General features: G+C 39.9%; 1 protein-coding gene across 12 annotated transcripts in view; it reads left to right on the forward strand.

Annotated features, from left to right (window-relative positions):
- The window catches only part of ncoa2 (nuclear receptor coactivator 2), a 282,597-nt gene that overhangs the window by 189,846 nt on the left and 73,198 nt on the right, over positions 1-19,553 (forward strand). For all 12 annotated transcript variants that reach the window (XM_048528567.2, XM_048528568.2, XM_059645879.1 and 9 more), the window contains 2 exons: positions 11,838-11,935; positions 19,075-19,252. In XM_048528567.2, coding sequence (XP_048384524.1) covers positions 11,838-11,935; positions 19,075-19,252 — 276 coding nt within the window. The remainder of the gene's footprint in view (positions 1-11,837; positions 11,936-19,074; positions 19,253-19,553) is intronic.

The raw sequence follows: 19,553 nt of genomic DNA on the forward strand, positions 1-19,553 counted from the left end.
AAGTAGGCAAGGAGAACATGGGAAGGCAATTGGCATGATAACTGTAAATTGCATTGAAAGTTCATTTCGTCCTGGATGATTTGGGAGAGACTGAAATAAGTGTCACACTGGGCCTCTTAGAAGATACAGAATATGAATTTTGGGAAAGCAGGGGCAAGTTCAGGAAGAAATCAGGACTCCATTTTTGCAATGGGGAATGTTGGTGGTGCAGTGCATTTGGAATGTACCAGGTTAGTACAGCTCGGCCCAACAAGTCCACGCCGCCCCTTGAAATATCCCACCCAGACCCATTCCCCTATAACCCACACTCCCCTGAACACGACGGGCAATTTAGCATGGCCGATCCACCTAGCCTGCACATGTTTGGACTGTGGGGAAAAAACTGGAGCACGCAGAAGAAACCTACGCAGACATGGGAGAATGTGCAAACTCCGCACGGACAGTCTTCTGAGGCTGGAATCGAACCCGGGTCCCCGGCGCTGTGAGGCTGTAGTGCTAACCACTGATCCACCGTGCCACCCCAAAGGCTGATGAAGAGCAGAATTGAAAACATTGAAGTCTAAGTAAAGCAGTCCAAATGCACACTTGATTGGACACAGTAGTAATAGTTTAAGGTTGTATAAAAAGTTTCAGTAATATGAAAGTATCTAAACCTGCCCTTTATGGAGTAATGGTATGAAGGCTGGGTACAATCCAAAGATTGGGATTTTTTTTAAAACCCAAGATCCAGTTGCACTTGGAGACCCAGGCCTCAGTCTTAGCTGAAGTATAAATTCCTAGATTGGTTAGTACTTAGAAGAGAGTGGGCTGTCTGAGACTGAGCTCAGAGACTGGTGAAGCAGAGGCTTTTGCCTGGTAAATAATATCTCAGTAGATATTTATGATGCTTCCTGGAATACTCTGTTTTGTTCCAGTGTATTATCTCTTTTACTTTTGGTTATTTAAATCTGGATTCACCTAAATTAAGTAACCCAGTTTAGTTGTTGCTGGTATCATTAATGTAATTGCTTTAAAATTTAATTCTTGTTTACCCTGCAGGCCAATTGAATGTTTTCAGCATTCTCTGTCCTTGTTTGCTTACCAAATTTGTTTATAAATTCCAAAGGGTCTTGAACAGTTGGATTGCCCAAACTCCTGTTTAATGGGAAATAGTTTGGAGTGATGGTGTCTGGCTTTATACGAGTTGAATTTTGACTGCTTCCTGATATCACCTTGCACCTGGGCACAACCATTATGTTGGGATTCTGTTAGCCTGATCCAGCAAGGAGGAATGTATATTCCACTTCTCTACCTCACGAGTTGAATGTTTATTGAAAAACTCCATTTAAGAAGGAGGAGGTGCAATGTAACCATTTGATTCCATCCTCCTTCCTGCTATATTCTCTGAGATTCGGCTTTGCACCTGGCCCTGAACCATGTTGCAACCCAATAATTTCCATCAAAAAGACCAATGGCTTCCATCTCCATAACCTCACCTGTCCCCAGTCTCTACATCAACCATTCTGCTGAAATTACCATCAAATCTTTCAATACGTCTGCACTTCAACATTTCTGTGCTCTCCCGAAAGGCTTCCCATCATCCCTTGGTGCTCAACCCAATATAATTGGGTAATATTTGCTACTGTCCAGTAAGTGGCGTACGGAGTGGTTTTAAGAGTGCTAAATGGGGTATTTTGGGAGATTTCACACCATTCAGTGTAGAGGGAGAAGAAGGCCCTGCTTTTATTTCCACAAAAGAAATGGACTCCTGTATTTGGTTAAAATTTTATAGCTTGGGTACTGAAGAATAATCATTTGCTGTTACCCTTAAACTAAACAGTGAATACAATTATAAATGATAATTAATGAAATAATTAAGGCTAGATAGACATGGCAAGGCAGCTGATATGCTGTAACAACAGCATGACAGAGTCCATGTAGCCTCTGACCCACTCCTGTGTCATAGCATTTACGTGGTTGGTCTGACCAACCAGTTTCTGGTCAGTGGTAATCCACAGGATGATGTTAGTGGAAATACAGGATAGTAACACCATTGAATGGTAGGGGGGAATAGTTAGATTCTCTCTTGTTAGAGATGGTCATTACCTGGCACTTGTATTGTGCAAATGTTACTTGCCACTTATCAGCCCAATTGTGGATGTTGTTCAGGTCTTGCTGTTTGTGGATGCCGACACCTTAAATATCAGAGGTGTCGCAAAGGTGTTAAACATGGTATACCATCATTAGCAAACATCCCTATTTCTGACCTTATGATGTTGGGAGGGTCATTGAGGGTCATGAAGCATCTGCAACAAGCAGCTACTACCCAATATTGTGGAAAATAGTCCATTCGTGTCCTGTGCGCGCACAACCAGCGAAAGCTCCTCCTGAACAACTTATGACCCTGTTGAAGATAGCAAGAACTGCAGATGCTGGAGTCAGAGACAACACAGTGTGGGGCTGAAGGAGCTAGCAGGCCAGGCAGCATCAGAGGAGCAGGAAAGCTGACATTTTCAGTCGGGATCCTTCTGCCTGCCCACTTTTGATCATTAACAAAGCGATGGATTCACCTGACCATGGCTCCCTGTGGTACTTTCACAGAAACAACCTGCTAATGACAGTCAGTTTGAGTTCTACCAGGACCATTCAGCTTTATTAAAACTTTCGTTCACATAAGCTCAAAAGAGTTGAATTCCAGAGGGGAAATAAAAGCATGGCATTAGGGCAGCATTTGACGGTGTGGCATAGAAGAGCCTGAGCAAAGCAGGAATCAGAATTGGCGGAATTCTAAATTTAGATAAATAAATTAAAGTGGGCGGGACTACTTAAGCTTCCTGCTTTGTCCGTAACATCCTCTTTCACAACAAACCATATCACACAGTGACCTGAGGACATCTGACATCATGCCAGCATGTGGATTTCACTGTCACCAGGTATAACTGCAGGCAGCACATAGCTCCCACAGTGCTGAATGTGGTACAGGGCAATCCCAGATGTGATAGTATAAATTCATTCTCTATTTGAGGCAATTGCCCTGTGCCCCTGGTGTATGCTGGTGGGACATTATCCTTAAAATATCATTTTAGTCTTGATTCCTGTATCTGTGTATGAGCACTGTTCATGCTATCACTTACAGGTTTACCAAGAACATGCTCTCTCTCTCACATACTCTCACGCTCTCACACTTACACACTGTCACCCCCTCATGTTCTCACGCTCCCTTGCACTCTTGCATATGCTGACGCTCTCACACACTCGCACTTGCTGTCAAATGCTCTCGCTCTCGCTCTCGCTCACCTCGTGCCCACCTATGCCTCTGAAGATGGATATTTGTTAATACTTGTGTACGTGGTAAATAAGGAATGTCTAGAAATGGTAACATTGGTGTATCTCTCCTGGATGTCCACAAATGTCAAATTCAAGACGTGTGAAACTAAATGAATTGCAAGCAAACTCAGAATGAAATTGACAACTTTCATTTATGCACTGCCTTTGTTCCACCTTGAGATACTCCAGTACCACTATCACCACCACTCCTTTTAAACAGTGCTGTAGGCTTTGCTTACACCTCATCTGAAAGAACAACTCCAGCAGCCCTAAATTGTCAGCGTAAACTATATTTTTAAAATCATAATTAAACAGTGGTGCGGTCAGGCTGTGTCTTGAGTTCGGTGTCCGTTCCTGGTTGTTGAAATCCAGTGTTGGAAAGAATGCAGAGAAGAACCCAGAGGCTAATCTTTCGAACCAGGGGCCAAAGTTTTTGCAGGCGATTAGAGAGACTTGATTTTGTGAATAATACCTGATGGGCGTTAATATAGTGATAAATGAAATCATCACACATGACTGTAGGGATTCAATGACATGGCAAAAATTAGTTAGGAGTTGGACGTAATTTCAAACTAGTGATTTTGTTACTGGTGTTAATGCAGATAGTATTAAACGTGAAAAGTCTAAAATAACACAGCAATCTGAGTTAGAAGGCAGTTCTGTGTGGAGCAGCTAAGATGGTATTCAGTGTCCATAAATATCACGATAGCTGAAGGAAATGAAAGGCACGATATTGTTGAGAAGAAAAGCTTGATTAATATCATAGCGGCTATGACTGGCACAGTGTGGATCTTTGTTCTTTCCATGCACCCAATAAGTGTAAACACTGAGAAAATGTGCAGCTGTGGTGTTTCATATGCACTGCAGGAAATTTTAGCAGCACTGAAATATAGTGTATTAATGTCGAAAAGATAAACACATTGGGAGAGCACAGGAAGGGTCTTGTGTTTTTCTGGGACTAGAAGACTTTCTAATGAATATAAATGCCCCTGGTTTCACAGAGCCATATGGTGGTCTTTCTAATTTTAGTTTGTTGCAGATGTATAACTGGTTTGTTTTTTTTGGTGTTTCTTGCCCGATATGATGACTGCCAGAGCTGCTGACCTGAACATTTTTCTTTAAACAGCATTGTGTGTGCAATGTTGATTTTGCTCGCTTATTGCTGAAAGTCAGATATTGAACAGATTTTTTTGAAGTTAATTATGCTGTTGCAGCACCAATTTGGTTTGCAAATAAAACGTCCCACAGCTGGTTAAGGAAGAATGATCATACCGTATATAAGTTCATTCTTTTTTTTTCATCTATCATACTATTAAGTGCAGACCATTTTGAAGGGATGCACCTGGTTCTTGAAGGTAAACCTCACTAGATGTGTACTGTGATAGAGGGGAACATCAGCACCAAGGGATGTGCTGGGTGGATTAAATGAACTTACGATGGAGTAACAATAAAACACAATGAAAGATAGTAAAATGTGAGGCTGGATGAACACAGCAGGCCAAGCAGCATCTCAGGAGCACAAAAGCTGACGTTTCGGGCCTAGACCCTTCATCAGAGAGGGGGATGGGGGAGGGAACTGGAATAAATAGGGAGAGAGGGGGAGGCGGACCGAAGATGGAGAGTAAAGAAGATAGGTGGAGAGAGTATAGGTGGGGAGGTAGGGAGGGGATAGGTCAGTCCAGGGAAGACGGACAGGTCAAGGAGGTGGGATGAGGTTAGTAGGTAGCTGGGGGTGCGGCTTGGGGTGGGAGGAAGGGATGGGTGAGAGGAAGAACCGGTTAGGGAGGCAGAGACAGGTTGGACTGGTTTTGGGATGCAGTGGGTGGAGGGGAAGAGCTAGGCTGGTTGTGTGGTGCAGTGGGGGGAGGGGATGAACTGGGCTGGTTTAGGGATGCAGTGGGGGAAGGGGAGATTTTGAAACTGGTGAAGTCCACATTGATACCATATGGCTGCAGGGTTCCCAAGCGGAATATGAGTTGCTGTTCCTGCAACCTTCGGGTGGCATCATTGTGGCAGTGCAGGAGGCCCATGATGGACATGTCGTCAAGAGAATGGGAGGGGGAGTGGAAATGGTTTGCGACTGGGAGGTGCAGTTGTTGGTTGCGATGAAAGATAGGTTTCCTTTTTAAAAAAAAAAATACCTGTGTCTTGTGGCAATCAATTGTTTGGTCTGAATAGAGAATGAATTGCCCAAGGGACACAATGGTGCAGGACAACTAATTGTGCTTTGCAAACCTAAAAAGGTTTATTTTAGGTATTATTCAGAAAGCATCCTATTAAGATCTTGCACTATGAATTTTACACTATTACTGTTCAAGCCACCAGCTTGTATATGTTTATGTCATGGATTATACCTGCGAGAGATATCGATTGCTAAATATTTTTTTTTGCCCAGCTGTGAGACTCGGTTACTTAATTGAATTGGGTATGAAAAAGGTTTGACGTATTGTTGCGTGGGCTGCCAAGAATTTGTATATGTAGTTTGAGCATTTGGTTTTTGAGTTCTCAGTTCTTAGAAATGAAGATATATATTGGTATTTGTTTTTTCGAAAGCAGATTTTGGATTAACAATATGAAAATGGGCACATGTTTTCAATTCATTTGTAATTCAAGCCCTGTGTTGAAGACATGTTTATTGCATGATTTTTTTGCTATCATTTATATTTTATGAATCGACATAGCATAGTCTGATCTGTGGGTAACCTTTTAAACTCTTCTGCCTATAACATACTGGAGAGATCATGAGCGGCTTACATTATTTTAGGCTTTCAGTTGTGTCGTCCATTCCTACTGGATATAAAACCTGGCTAAATGTGAAGTGAAGCTTTTCTGAGAGAGTAATTGGCACATTGTTTAACTGAATTCTATCCAACATGGTCAGCTTGCAGGCAGAGCTGCTGCTGCTACTGTTAGTGTAATTATAAACAAGGGTCTCTTAAGACACTGCCATAATCCCAGTGGAAAGGCATACTCAGCAGGAAGAAGTGAGCCTCCCTTCTGGCAGGCTGTTGGAAATGACCAGGTTGCATCTGCTTAGAGCCAGATTGCATCATGCACTTTGAATGAATCTTGTTTTTGCTTCATGCTGCTTCTCAAGAAATTAATATTCAGAATGGCACACGTAGCAGCTGTTTAAGATGAAGTCGGGAAATAAGCTGAAAGAGGAGATGTCTACCCATTTTTCTTCATTGACACGTGAGGCAGTTTTAGACCATCAGGCATTGGATGTTTTTAGTGCAGCACATATTTTGAAATACTTAGTTTGATTATTTTAACCAATTTTATAAACTACAATGAGGATGAAATAGTTGCTCATCTTTGTAATTGACTAAAATTAAGCCTAAATGTTTAAGTTTATAACAAAAATTTAACATACAAACAGTCAACTTATTATTACTACTTGGACTAAAACAGTGCTCAGTACCTTTAGTCTTTGGGAACAGTTGTTAACACTGAATCAAACAACTAAAATGTTTGTTATAATTCGAGCTTCAGTTTATTATTTTTCAACATGTCACAAGTGCTTGCATTAACTGAGTAATAAAGAACAATTGATCTTTTTTGAAATATTACCATTAAATTGTGGAAAACAGTTTGGAGAAGACTAAAATCGGAATGTGATTATTGCTTGTGCTGTACAAGACACAAAAGAATAGACATGAAGTTCTACATCTGACAGTAATAATGCAAATTTAGAAAATAATTATCCCATCAGTCAGAGCAAGCTTCAAACTTGGATGAAGTGAAGACAGGGTTGCTTTAAATGCAGCATCTCATTGTGTGTATCTCATGGCATATATGTACAATGAAGCCTAGTGACAATTACACAGGTATCTGTTATATTTTCTGACTTCCATCAGATGCATTTTTGCATTTGAATTTTAATAAGACGTTTTCATAGAAGTAACAGCTACAGATTTTAAAATAATTCATCAGTTTATTGAACTTTGTTGGCTAAGACATTAATGATGAATCTACACAATGGTTTTTGCTGAGTTTCATATTTAGAATCTTTTCTGAGCCTTCAACTAACCTAAATAATGCCGTTGGACACAAAATATCATACCTCTCAAAAGTATCTTTTACGTAATTACCCTCAACTTTCAGATTTCATTTCAGTGTTTTCTCTTTCAATTTGCTGCCTTTGTGCCTTTTAAATTGTATGGAGAGAGGCGTTTATTAATTTTTGTTTACTTTTTGCTTTCCCACATTGCCCATAAGGTTTTCTTAGACTTCTGGTGATGCCACTCAACATCAAAAGATGAAGGTCATTCAGCCCATTATGTCTGTGCTAGCTCCCTGCTGGAGCAACTTCATAATTTCTATTTCACTTTAATTTCTCCACAGCCCTGTTTTCTGTGAGTGTTTTTAATTCCATTTACAAAGCAGTTATCTGTTTTACCACACACTCAGTGCATGACATAGCAGTCATCTTTTAAAGTTTCATATTACGTATCTATTCCTTTTAATATTGCATTGATTTGAAATTCTTCATGTACTTTAGTAGAGCTGCTGTCTGAGACTGAACATGCTAATGTGTGAGATGGATGTGTAGAATAAGGAGAAGGGACAAAATCAGGGAATTGGACGATAAAGACAGTGGGGATGGTACTGGTCAGTGAAGATTGTGAGACCGTCGAAGAAAGTAGCCTAGAAGAGATTGAAATAATATGGTCATCCAAGGGTTGAGGTTGGGGTGATGTGGGTGAGCATGTGTACTTTAGGTGAGTGTTTAATAATCGGACTGTGAGGACAAAGAAAAGAGGAAGGTCAGATGGAAAGATGTGATGAAGAGAGACTGGAGTCCGGTGTGTCAGAACCATATAGCTCAAACACCCTTCGATCCGACTAGCCCCTTCTGATCATAATTCCAAACTAAACTAGTCTCACCTGCCTGCATTTGGCCCATACCTCTCCAAACATGTCATCTTCGTGGATTTATCCAAATGTTGTAACATCAGCCACTTCCTCTGGAAGTTCATTCCACACAAAACAAAACTTCCTGCCTTTTAAAAAAAAAGTCCCTCCTGCCTTTTTTAAAATCTTTCTCCTTTGACCTTAAAAAATGCCTCCTAGTCTTGAAATCCCCTATCCTGGGGGAAAGACACCTGCCATTCACTTTATCTATACCCTCATGATTTTATAAAGCTCTGTAAGGTCACTCCTCGACCTCATAAGCTCCGGTTAAAAAGTACCAGCCTATCAATTTCTCCTTATAACTCAAACCCTCCATTACTGGAAGCATCCTGGTAAATCTTTTCTGAACCCTCTCCAGCTTATTAATATCCTTCCTCTATCAGGGCAACCAGAACTGGACTGGAATAATGCAGTATTGCAGCAGTAGCCCCACCAACATCCTGTAGAACTTCAAAATGACATCCTAACACCTGTATTCAAGGTCTGAGCAATGAAGACGAATGTGCTAAATGCTTTCTTAACCACCTTGTTTGCCTGTGATGCAACTTAAAGTTATCTACCTGAATTCCTGAGTGTCTCTGTTCTACAACTCTACCCAGGTCCCTACTTTTTTAATAGTAGAAGACCTGTCCTTGCTTGTTTATCAAAGTGCAACACCTCACATTTATCTAAATTAAACTCCATCTGGGATTGGAGTAGGACAAATGAAGAAGAATGATCAACCAACCCTGACAACTCCAAGGAAAATTATAAGAAGATCTAAAAAGCTGCTAACAGCAAATGTGACAATTAACTGGCCAAATTATCATTGAAAATCCAACTGATTTACTAGTTTTCTTTCTAACAAAGGAAATTTTTAAGTCCTTTCTGATTTACTTTTAATCTGATTTATTACTGTCAAATATACCTAAGCTTTGTTTATGGGCAGTACAGGCAGATCATAGCAAACAAGGACATATAATCATAGGGTGCTTAGACGTAATGAGGCATACAGGTTATACTGCACATGAGGTGCATGAAGCAAGATCAATATTAGATTGGAATTAGAGAGGTCCATTGAGCAGTCTAATAACAGCAGGGAAGAAGCTGTTCTTGAACCTGTTGATGCATGTGTTCAAACTTCTGTATCTTCTGCCTGACTGAAGAGGTTGGAAGAGAGCATTACACGTGCAGGAGGGGTCTTTGCCGATATAGGCAGTCATGTTAGTGGCAATCCATCACCTGCGTCACTACCTTCTGAAGTGAGCAAGTACTCAGTTGTATCAAATGGCTTGTGATCAAAGAAGAACTGACACTACCAGAGTGACTTGGACCAGGCAGTGAATACTAACCACTAGTCATACGCATATTTTAGAGCATTAATCAAAGAAGAAAAAACACATTGCGTGAAACTTCACCTTATTGCCAGTTGAGAATAAGCTTCAGCAAATAACGGCAAAAGTTAGGAGCAACAGCAGCCAAAAAAGGGACCAGATAGCCAATGAAACAAGCAGCAGTGCTAGGGATGGAATGGCCATAAATATTACTTGCGTTAACATTGAAAAGATGAGTAATGCAAGTATTGATTAAAAATAAAGCAAAGTGGCATGCAAAGATTTTGTTTTTGATGGCAGTGTTAACATACCTGAGAATTCTGTTAACCATTAATATTTGATATGTGGTTATATTGTTCTGATCCCAGCTGATGTTATTACTAGACAAGGTGATCCCAGTCTGAAATTTGGCTTGACAGTTCATGTATCTTGATAAATAACAAAATACTCCTCACTGAAACACAAGTATACAATACTGCAGATTTGGTTTGAACAATAAAACAGAAGTTTATTACACGAATGAAATGAAGATAAAATTCAATAAATCAAGCCATGCACATGTAGCATAATAACATGTTTAAAAAGTACAATATTTAAAATACAATCCACTTATCCAACATCACCACAGTACAGTACTCAAACACCAGTGTGTTCCTTTCTGTATGGCATCTACAGCTTTGACAAAACTCTTTCTTTATTTTTCCAATTTTGATAGTTTGGCTTTTTCTCTTGGTCACACAATTAAGCATAGACATTCACAGCTTCCAATAACTCCTCCTAAGAGTTCTAACCAAAGGTTTCTGGACTGGAACATTATACAAAACTGTTTCAGTGAGGTAACCTATTTCCTATCTGTTCTGATCTAACCCTTCCTTAAGAATCTGATTCTTACACCTAACCAGGATTTCTTCCAGTTGGAAACCAAATTTTCTACTTAATATGGTTTTTCACTTCACTATGTAACAAGAAAGTATCAAATCCTGATCCTTCTGAACAGAAAGCAAACTAACCCACTTCAGTGTTTACTCTATCCGCTAGTAAAACAATTCCAATGCAAGTTGCTGTTATCTGGAATGCAGTAACACACTCTGTGACTGGTTTTTAAAAATTTATGGTGACAGAAATGTTAGCAAGTTGATCATTAAACCCCCTTGTACACATAGATCAAAACCCACATCATAAGTTCAAAATTGAAACTCTAAAATAAATGATATTAAAATGCGTATAAATTTCACACCTATCAGAATATCTAAATCTATATTTGTACACTCTGACTTCTAATATCAACAGTGTTTAGTATTGCAACTTCAATAATGCTGTCATTTGTTTCTGTACCTGTACATTGAGCCAGTTTTTTTTAAACCGATACATACCAAGGAGGGAGGAAAATCTATAGAGCTGTCATTTCAAAGGAATTAAATGCAAAACCTGAAAGACTGGATTTTTTTGTTAGGTACATATACTGGGATTACCATTGCATCACATCAATTGTCAAAACATTTATGGAAAGTGGCCAGCCCTTATTCTGATTTAAGATGCAATGGCTAGCCGCAGTCTATCTCCTCATGATTAAGTATTAGTTTTGAGTAAATTGCCAAGGAAGAACTGAAGATTTCACACCAAAACGGGCAATTGTCGAATAAAATGTGCCGATGTAATTGTACATTAGCTGTTCCAATGTGATGTTCTTAATTCTATCTTTGAGATTCCTGCAGGCCATTAACACCGAAGAATTCAGTCAATCTTTCTGCCTCTGAACGAGCATACTCATCGGAAAGACAGTAGACATTTTGTATAATTCTGCTCCTTTTAAGTAAACAATTATGTCTGACTTATTCAACCCTTCCAATTATTCCCAGTGATAAGGTTTCTTGTAGTAGAAAGAAACAAAAGTCTCCTGATAGTTTAAAAGCTGCGGCTGCCTTGCTGCCCCATTAGTCCTCTTCTATCAGAAAGGAATATGTAGAGACTCAATTGATTTCTTTATTCCTCTGTGAGTTAGAATTGCATTAGACTGGAAGGATAATCCTTTAATTGGGCAGCTAAATGTAATTAGCAATGTGAAGTATCTGAGCTACATAGTATTGTTTTGTAAGTGAGAAACTGTTTGAAAGACTTAATCTGGAATGCAGCAAACTCTTGAACTATTATGTGTTATTCTATGTTTCTGTTCTAAACCTAGTCTTCTGAGTTGTATTTACATTCTCATTAAAATTAAGTGTGAAGCAGTTTCATGGTTAACTCAGAGCTTTGACGATTTTATGGATCCCCATGTTGCAATAATTTATTCCTGTTTTACAGAAAAGGCTGCTGCAAATGAAGATGTGCAAAAGGCTGATGTGTCCTCCACGGGTCAAGGTGTCATTGACAAGGATGCACTGGGACCAATGATGCTCGAGGTCAGTTTAGAACCAGAAACACTAGAACAATACGTTTTCAGTTTTGTGTTTTAATTGATGTAATTTTAAAGGTTTAGCATTTCCTTTATAAACACATTCATGTTCGTGGTGAGATTTCTGTTGACCTTGCAAATTACACCAGTTCTTTAAAAAAAATCTTATTTACATAAGAGTGCATAAACAATTAGCCAAAGAAAATGTGCAACCTTGCCTTTATCCATCTTCATATATTAGGGTTGAAGCCTCAAGCCATTCTTTATATGATTTGAACTCAGAGGCCAAGGTTTAGACTTGCTCACTCAGTTCGCTTGGGGGAAAATTGTACTCAGTTGTTTTTATTCATTCATCTGATGAGGGTGTTGCTGGCTCGACCAGCATGTATTGCCAATCTCTAATTGCCATAGGGGCAGTTAACAGTCAATCACATTGCTCTGAGTTTGGAGTCATGTAGGCCAGACCAGGTAAGGATGACAGCTTCCTTCCCTAAAGTACATTAGTGAACCAGATAAGTTTTTATGACAGTAGACAGTGGATTCGTGGTCATTGTTTTAGACTCTTAATTCCAGATTTTTATTTAATTTGAATTTCACCATCTGCCATAACGAGATTTGGACTTGAGTCTGCGGAACATTACCTGGTTCTCTGGATTAACAGTCCAGTATTAATGCCACTGGCTCCCCAATTATGCCTGTTATGCTAGTATTTGGTGTAATTTACATTTGAAGATCCCCAAATCTTTTATTCTAGTCTTAATAATTTTGGGTGTTTAGCATCCCGTGCAACCTATTAGATTGCCTACAGTGTCCAACAAGTCCACACCGCCCCTTGAATCATCCCAAACAGACGCATTCCCCTATAACCCACACACCCCTGAACACTACGGGCAACTTAGCATGGCCCATCCACCTAGCCTGCACATCTTTGGACTGTGGAAGGAAACCGGAGCACTGGGAGGAAACCTACGCAGACACTGGGAGAATGTGCAAACTCCACACACAGTCGCCCGAGGCTGGAATTGAACCCGGGTCCCTGGCACTGTGAGGCTGCAGTGCTAACCACTGAGCCACTGTGCCACCCCTAGGATAGGCAATGGCCTAGTGGTATTATCGCTGGAGTAATCCAAAGATTCAGGTAATGTTCTCTGGACCTGGATTCGAATCCCACCATGGCAGATGGTGGAATTTGAATTCAGTAATAATCTGGAATTAAGAGGCTAATTCTGACCATGTCGATTGTCAAGAAAAACCACTGATGCCCTTTAGTGAAGGAAAATGCCTTCTGTGCCTGGTCTGGCCTACATGTGACTCCAGACCCACAGCAATGCGGTTGACTCTTAACTGCCCGATGGGCAGTAAATTCTGGGCCTGGCCAGCAATGCCCACATCCCATGAGTGAATTAAAAAGAAGTATGTTTAAGAAAATGCAATCTTGAAGTTTATGGTTTTTAATATGATTTAATCTGTTGCAATGAAAGACGTTCAAATATATAAAACAAAACATACAGTGTAGGTTTCGGTGAGAAAAGATTTTTAAAAAAGTTTCCAAAATTGATTTATGCATTCCTTTGCACCAAAGGTTTTGCAGATAAATTTAATCTTGTTCAAGGTTGGTATAAATGCATAAAACTCAAATTTTGGTCTTTTATGGGAGCATTGAGTTTCACGCTGGAGTCTGTTAACAGGTTTTGCTAAGTTGATTCAAAAGCTTGGGCAAAAATCAGTTTTAGCGTTAAAATGGTGATGTTAACTTTGACGAAATTTTCTTGATCGTTTATGCTGAAATCAGTTTTCAAAACTATAGTGTAGATTTTCAGGACCGACTGAGCAGTTTTGTTGCCATAAAGCAACTTAATGTGTAAGATATCAAAAATTCAAATGCATTTCTCTGCAATATTGTTGATTAATGACAAAACTGTAACATACATGTAGCCAAGAGAGATTCATAGACCTTGGCTTTAATTCTTAGTTTATGCTGACTGAACAGTTTTTTTTGAGGACAATTGTTGAGTGATACAGTTAACTACAAAGTCTCTGATAGAAAGTGTTCTCTGGGAAGGTGCGTGTATAATTGTTCAATGACATAAGATTTGAACCAGTTGTAATGCCTCTTTAGTCAGATATATTACTGATGCTAATTCCAACCATGCATATGGAAAATCAGAAATGGCTAAGACATTGGGGTGCTGTTGGCATGCAGCACTTTCCCTCGTGTTCTTATTTTGTCTGCAAAATGAGAAATGAGATTATGATAACAGCAACTTGTATTGACATGGTCACTGTAACAAAATGAAATGTTATAAAGTGCCATGCAAGCATATTACCAAATAAAATTTGACACCAAGTTAAAAACTTGGTCAATGAGAGGTGTTAAGAGACTTTTATTAAAAGAGATTTAAGAAGTGAATCCTGAAGTTATGGCTATCAACAATGAATAGATTATGTCAGAAAGCACAAGGCCAGATTTGGAGTCTTGGTGTGTTGAACGGCTGAAGAAGGTAACAGATATGTGAAGCCGTGAAGGAGGTTTGAAATGATGAATGGCAATTTTACATTTGGAGCATTGCTGGCCTGGAAGCCAATGATTGAGATGCACAGGTGTGAATTGGGATGGTGACACTGTGGCATGGAATGAGCTGAGGTTTGCAGTGGGTAGTGTTCCAAAAGAATTGATGCCCAAAAAATCTGGGCTTCTTCCTGGGTGTGATTCAGTAAGCAGCAGCAAATTGCTGTTGTCAATCTTGTCTGAATGGCTACTGTCAGTTTGTGCAGTTTTTGCATGTTGCAGACCATTTGACCACAGGAGCATTAAAACTTAAAATCTGGTGCTTCTATTAAATTCAGTACTGGGCTTCTGCAATGTCACACAGGTGTACATTGGAGAAGAGATAACAATCAAGAGAGGGAACCATGTTATTTACTCCACTATAATCCAGCTTTCTTTATTAGGCTGCAGAATTAATCTATTACCTTTGCAATCGAGATAGTTTGGCAAGCTACTGCATTTACTTATGAGCTGTCAAGAAACTTGGTTTGAGAGTGCTTATCATTAGTATAGAATGTTTATTAAGCCAATATGTGACTAGGGATCATCATTATACCTTTGATAAAAGGTATTGTAAAAGGCATTTTCTGAAGAAGGGCCCAGACCTGAAATGTCAGCTTTCCTGCTCCTCTGATGCTGCTTGTGTTCATCCAGTCGTACACCTTATTATCTTTATACCTTTCCCTTGTTTTTGCCAGTGAAAAGTAAATTGATATTTTTTATTCTTTATATTACTTTTTGTCCACTTTGAGCAATCCTTTTAAATTTTGTACCAAAATGTAGAATTATAATTTGGTGCAGATTTCAAAATATTGAAGTAAAGAAAGCATTGAGCACACCATATAAACAGAAGTATTTTTATACTTAAAACTATTCTCATAATATATGAATTCCATTTTTACTTGATGTTCTACTGCATAATCAGTCACTGCTCTTCAGCTTATGATGACATTTTAACTTTAATAACAGAACATTCGGTTGGCAAGCAATAACCCCAAATCTCTAATTTGGTGGCTTGCAGTTACTAAAATTAAGCAATGCCAGATGATATTTTTTCTTTCATTAGTAGCTAATGTAACCTCACTGTCTGTTAATAAGTAGTCATTAATCAGATCAGAATAGTTTTGCAGACAAGGATCAGCCCAGATCAAAAGAGTTAGTCTTCATTGAGACTACTATGTCAGTTTTGTCCTCAAATGATTGGTAGTGTAGAGGCCCGCGAAGGGTTTCAAGGTTATTGCAAGGGCCTTGGTTACAACATTAACCGTGTCTGCAAAATTTCATGCCCCTTCTCAAAGCAAGTTTGTTGGAAATAGGGTCCTGCTGCCTTCCTGTTGCCACCCATTTGTTTGTGGCATGCTGTGACCATTCCCACCACCAGTTGAAGCCCTTGTGTTCAATTTGTACTGAGTGGGCCTTGCCATAAGGGAAACCCTAAAAGCTCCCCAGTTGGTATTACTCACAAGGAATGAGAGTGGGTCCTTGTTCACACGCATGTAGCATCAGGAATTCTGGGAGCCAAGCAATGAAGTGCTGTCAGTCGGTCGTGGACAGACAGAGCTTTTCCTCACTCTCCCATGCCAGCTCAGTTGTCTCATTTCTGGAGAAAGCCCATTACCAATCACATATGCCTAACTGGCTCTTAATTTGTTGAGCCTTCACAAAAATATGTAAGCAAGGCTCAGGTGGTTCCAAAGTCAGTGGGCAAGACTCTCACCATGGCCCTTTAAATATCACCCTTCAAATTTGGTCTTGATTTTCTTTTTTTTAAAATTTATGTTGACTGTGGATAAATTTGGTTTAGCTAGAGGAACTGTACTGTTTCCGTTATCTCATGTAAGCATCAAGAGATACGGTGGCTCAGTGGTGAGCACTGCTGCCTCACACCAGGGACCCAGATTCGATCCCAGCCTCTGGTGATTATGTCTGTATGGAGTTTACGCATTCTCCCCGTGTCTGCATGTGTTTCCTCCCACAGTCCAAAGATGTTAAGTTGATTGGACATGCTAAATTGCCCATAGTGTCCAGGGAGGAGCAGGCTAAGTGGAGTAGCCAAGGGAAATGCAAAGTTACAGGGATAAGGTAGGGGTTTGATCTTGGTGACATGCTCTTCCAAGGGACAACATGAACTAGATGGGCCAAATGGCCTGCTTCCATACTGTAGGGATTCTGATTCCAAGAAACTTACTTACAAACTATGTAAGTGAATGAGTAGCTTTGTTGGGAGGCTTATTTCTGTAAAGGGACATTTGCACGAAGTTGATGGATTAAGCAATGAACATGAATTTGCTGCGTGCTTTCGAAAGGTTGCTTGGATATTAGGCAATGAGTCTCATACCTGTTGTGGTCTCCAAGTTTGAATCACCTCTGCTGCTGTAAAGGAATTATCCTGATTTTTGTTTTACCCTGATTTGGCTCAGGTTTTTTGTTATCGGCTCTTTTTTCTCATTTTTCTCAGGGCATTGTATGGCTGGTGCTGTGTGAGGAGTACGGGGAATAATGATGTTTAGTTACACCATAACAATATAAGACAGGCTTGTTTGTGTCATTTTCTAGGTCTCTATGTTTACATTGACCATAGACCATAAGAAGTAGAAACAGGACTAGATTGTTTGAGCCTGCTCCGCCACCCAGTAGGATCCTGGCAGATTCTATGTGTCTCATACCAGTTTTCCTTTCCTTTTCCATTAACAAAGATGCGGATTAAGTATCAATCTATTGAGCAATAAGAAGAGGAAGTGTAACTTGCAGTGTAACACCCCTCCAGCACCCTTTCACTTTGCTTCTGTTTTTATTTTGTGCTGCGATACAGTTCTGTGGACACAGGGCTCCTTGTCCAAATGACCATTCTTTTCGTAAGCCTAGAAGGTGCAGATCAGCAGAGTATCCAACAATAGCAGAGCTGATTTTGGTGTGCTCTGTATCAATATGAACATGTCTGGTAGCGATCATTAACTCATACTTTGACATCAGAATCCAGCCTTCTCCCTTCCACTCTGTATCACCCGATCCAGTACACTGAAGATACTGGAACCTCTAACTTCAATTGAGATAATCTGACACAGTCCAAGTTGAGGATCGATCCCAGAATCACCTTGGTCTGTATAACCCAAATGCTAACTGCTTGAACGAGATGAGTCAGTAATAAGCCCTCCTTATTCATAAGACTGCTGTTTAAATTGTGAAATTATGCTTTCAATGTTTAAGTCACCTATTGTTAGGTGGAGAGGTGGTGGGTTAGATTAGCAGTAATCAATAATCTGGCCTCATTGGTTCAAATCCCACTATCAAAAATGGTGAAATTTGTATTCAAATAGCCAAGTCTGGAACTAAAAGCTAGTCTAATGGTGACTGTGCAACCAACATTGGTTTTATAACAATCTGGTTCACTAATGTCCTTTTGGGGAAAACAATCTTGAATTAAATTGAATTGAACGACTTATAGTTGTATTCAACAAAGAAATACAGTGAAAAGTATAATTTGTCGACATGTTCCAGTGCCATTTTGAATCACGGGAGACATTAAGACATGTCGGGAATATAACTAAAAACAGTTCTTCCCATCTTGTGCTCCAATCAACTTTGTGGGTGGGGGAATATGTTGTCTCCAACATAGGCTCCAGTGTCTGTACTACATGCTTCAGGCCTACAAAGGCACCGCATTACAATCGATTCCAGGAGTCCTGCTCCCAGGCCTCTGCCACCAGGAGTACTACCGTGCTATCGTCAGAGCTCCTGTTGATGTCAGGGTGACTAATTTGCTACAGCTGAAGCCCAACATCTCGAATTCTGACACCACCAGCAGATGCTGCCTTCTCTACTGCTGTCACCCGAAAGTGTAGACAGGAAAATAAAAATAAAACGAAAGTTGGATTTGGATGGCCTGGTACTCGGCAGTGGATGGACTGAGAACACTGAACGCTACCTAACCTGCCATCTTGTAAAAATCTGTCATTTTTATTGGCCTACGTGTGACTCCAAACCAACTGCAGTCGACCCTTAACTGTACTCAAATGTCCGAGGAAACCACTGGTTTCAAGAACAATTAGGATGAACAATAAATATGGTCACATTCCATCCAAGAATTTGTGAAATGAACTCTGTATAATGATGGTGAGAGATTTTACCTGGGCTGTTCTATTCTTAGCTTGATCAGTGCACCATTAGTAGCAATGCTGTTAAATCAGGAGAGAAAACAGAGGTGATCCGAGAGGACTGAAAGCAGTCAGTCATGTTCGGGGCATATCTTGCCAACTGGTGCATAGACAATGAAATTGACTTAAGTTTATACATTCATTCAACACGGTTGCTAAGATGTTGCAAAGCGATTGATAAAGAGAATAAAGTTACCCAAAGAAGGAAGCAATTTATGCTTCCAAAAAGAGAGCATTTTCAAAACAAGAATTTACATGCAACAACAGTTGGTGATTGTTATAATTTTGAAGTTTGGAACGGAAAGAACCACTGATATTTGAAGGCCGTATTCTCAATTAATGATGAGCTTCAGCAGAATGAAGCATCATCTCATTGTACTGGAAGAATGCACTAGCTATTGAGTTTAAACACTGTACTGATATTGTAGTATTTATTCTTTGCAGGCCTTGGATGGATTCTTTTTTGTGGTCAATCTTGAAGGACACATCGTGTTTGTTTCTGAGAATGTGACCCAGTACCTGAAATACAACCAGGAAGAGCTTATAAACTCCAGTGTATATAGCATACTACACGTTGGTGACCATGCGGAGTTTGTGCGAAATCTTTTGCCCAAGTCTCTTGGTAAGATTCTGTTTAGTATCTCTACCTATACGTAGAAGCAATCAGTGTTATTAATGAAAACAGGCAATGAATCTTCAGTGATGTGCTGGCTATTATCTTGTGAAATACCTTCTGGTGGGTAGCTGGGTTGCAATGTAACTTTTAAATACGTAGTTGTTGCCTGTGGCACAAGAGTACGTCTCTGGGTCCCACAAAAAAGAAACTGTGTTGTGAATCACTGACCTACCACCTTACCAAGCAGCTTGTTCCTCTTTTGAACAACCATCACGCTACATCATGTGCTCATTCAGAGTGTGACTTC

The sequence above is a fragment of the Stegostoma tigrinum genome, chromosome 5 (genome assembly GCF_030684315.1).
Source record: "Stegostoma tigrinum isolate sSteTig4 chromosome 5, sSteTig4.hap1, whole genome shotgun sequence".
NCBI lineage: Eukaryota > Metazoa > Chordata > Chondrichthyes > Orectolobiformes > Stegostomatidae > Stegostoma > Stegostoma tigrinum.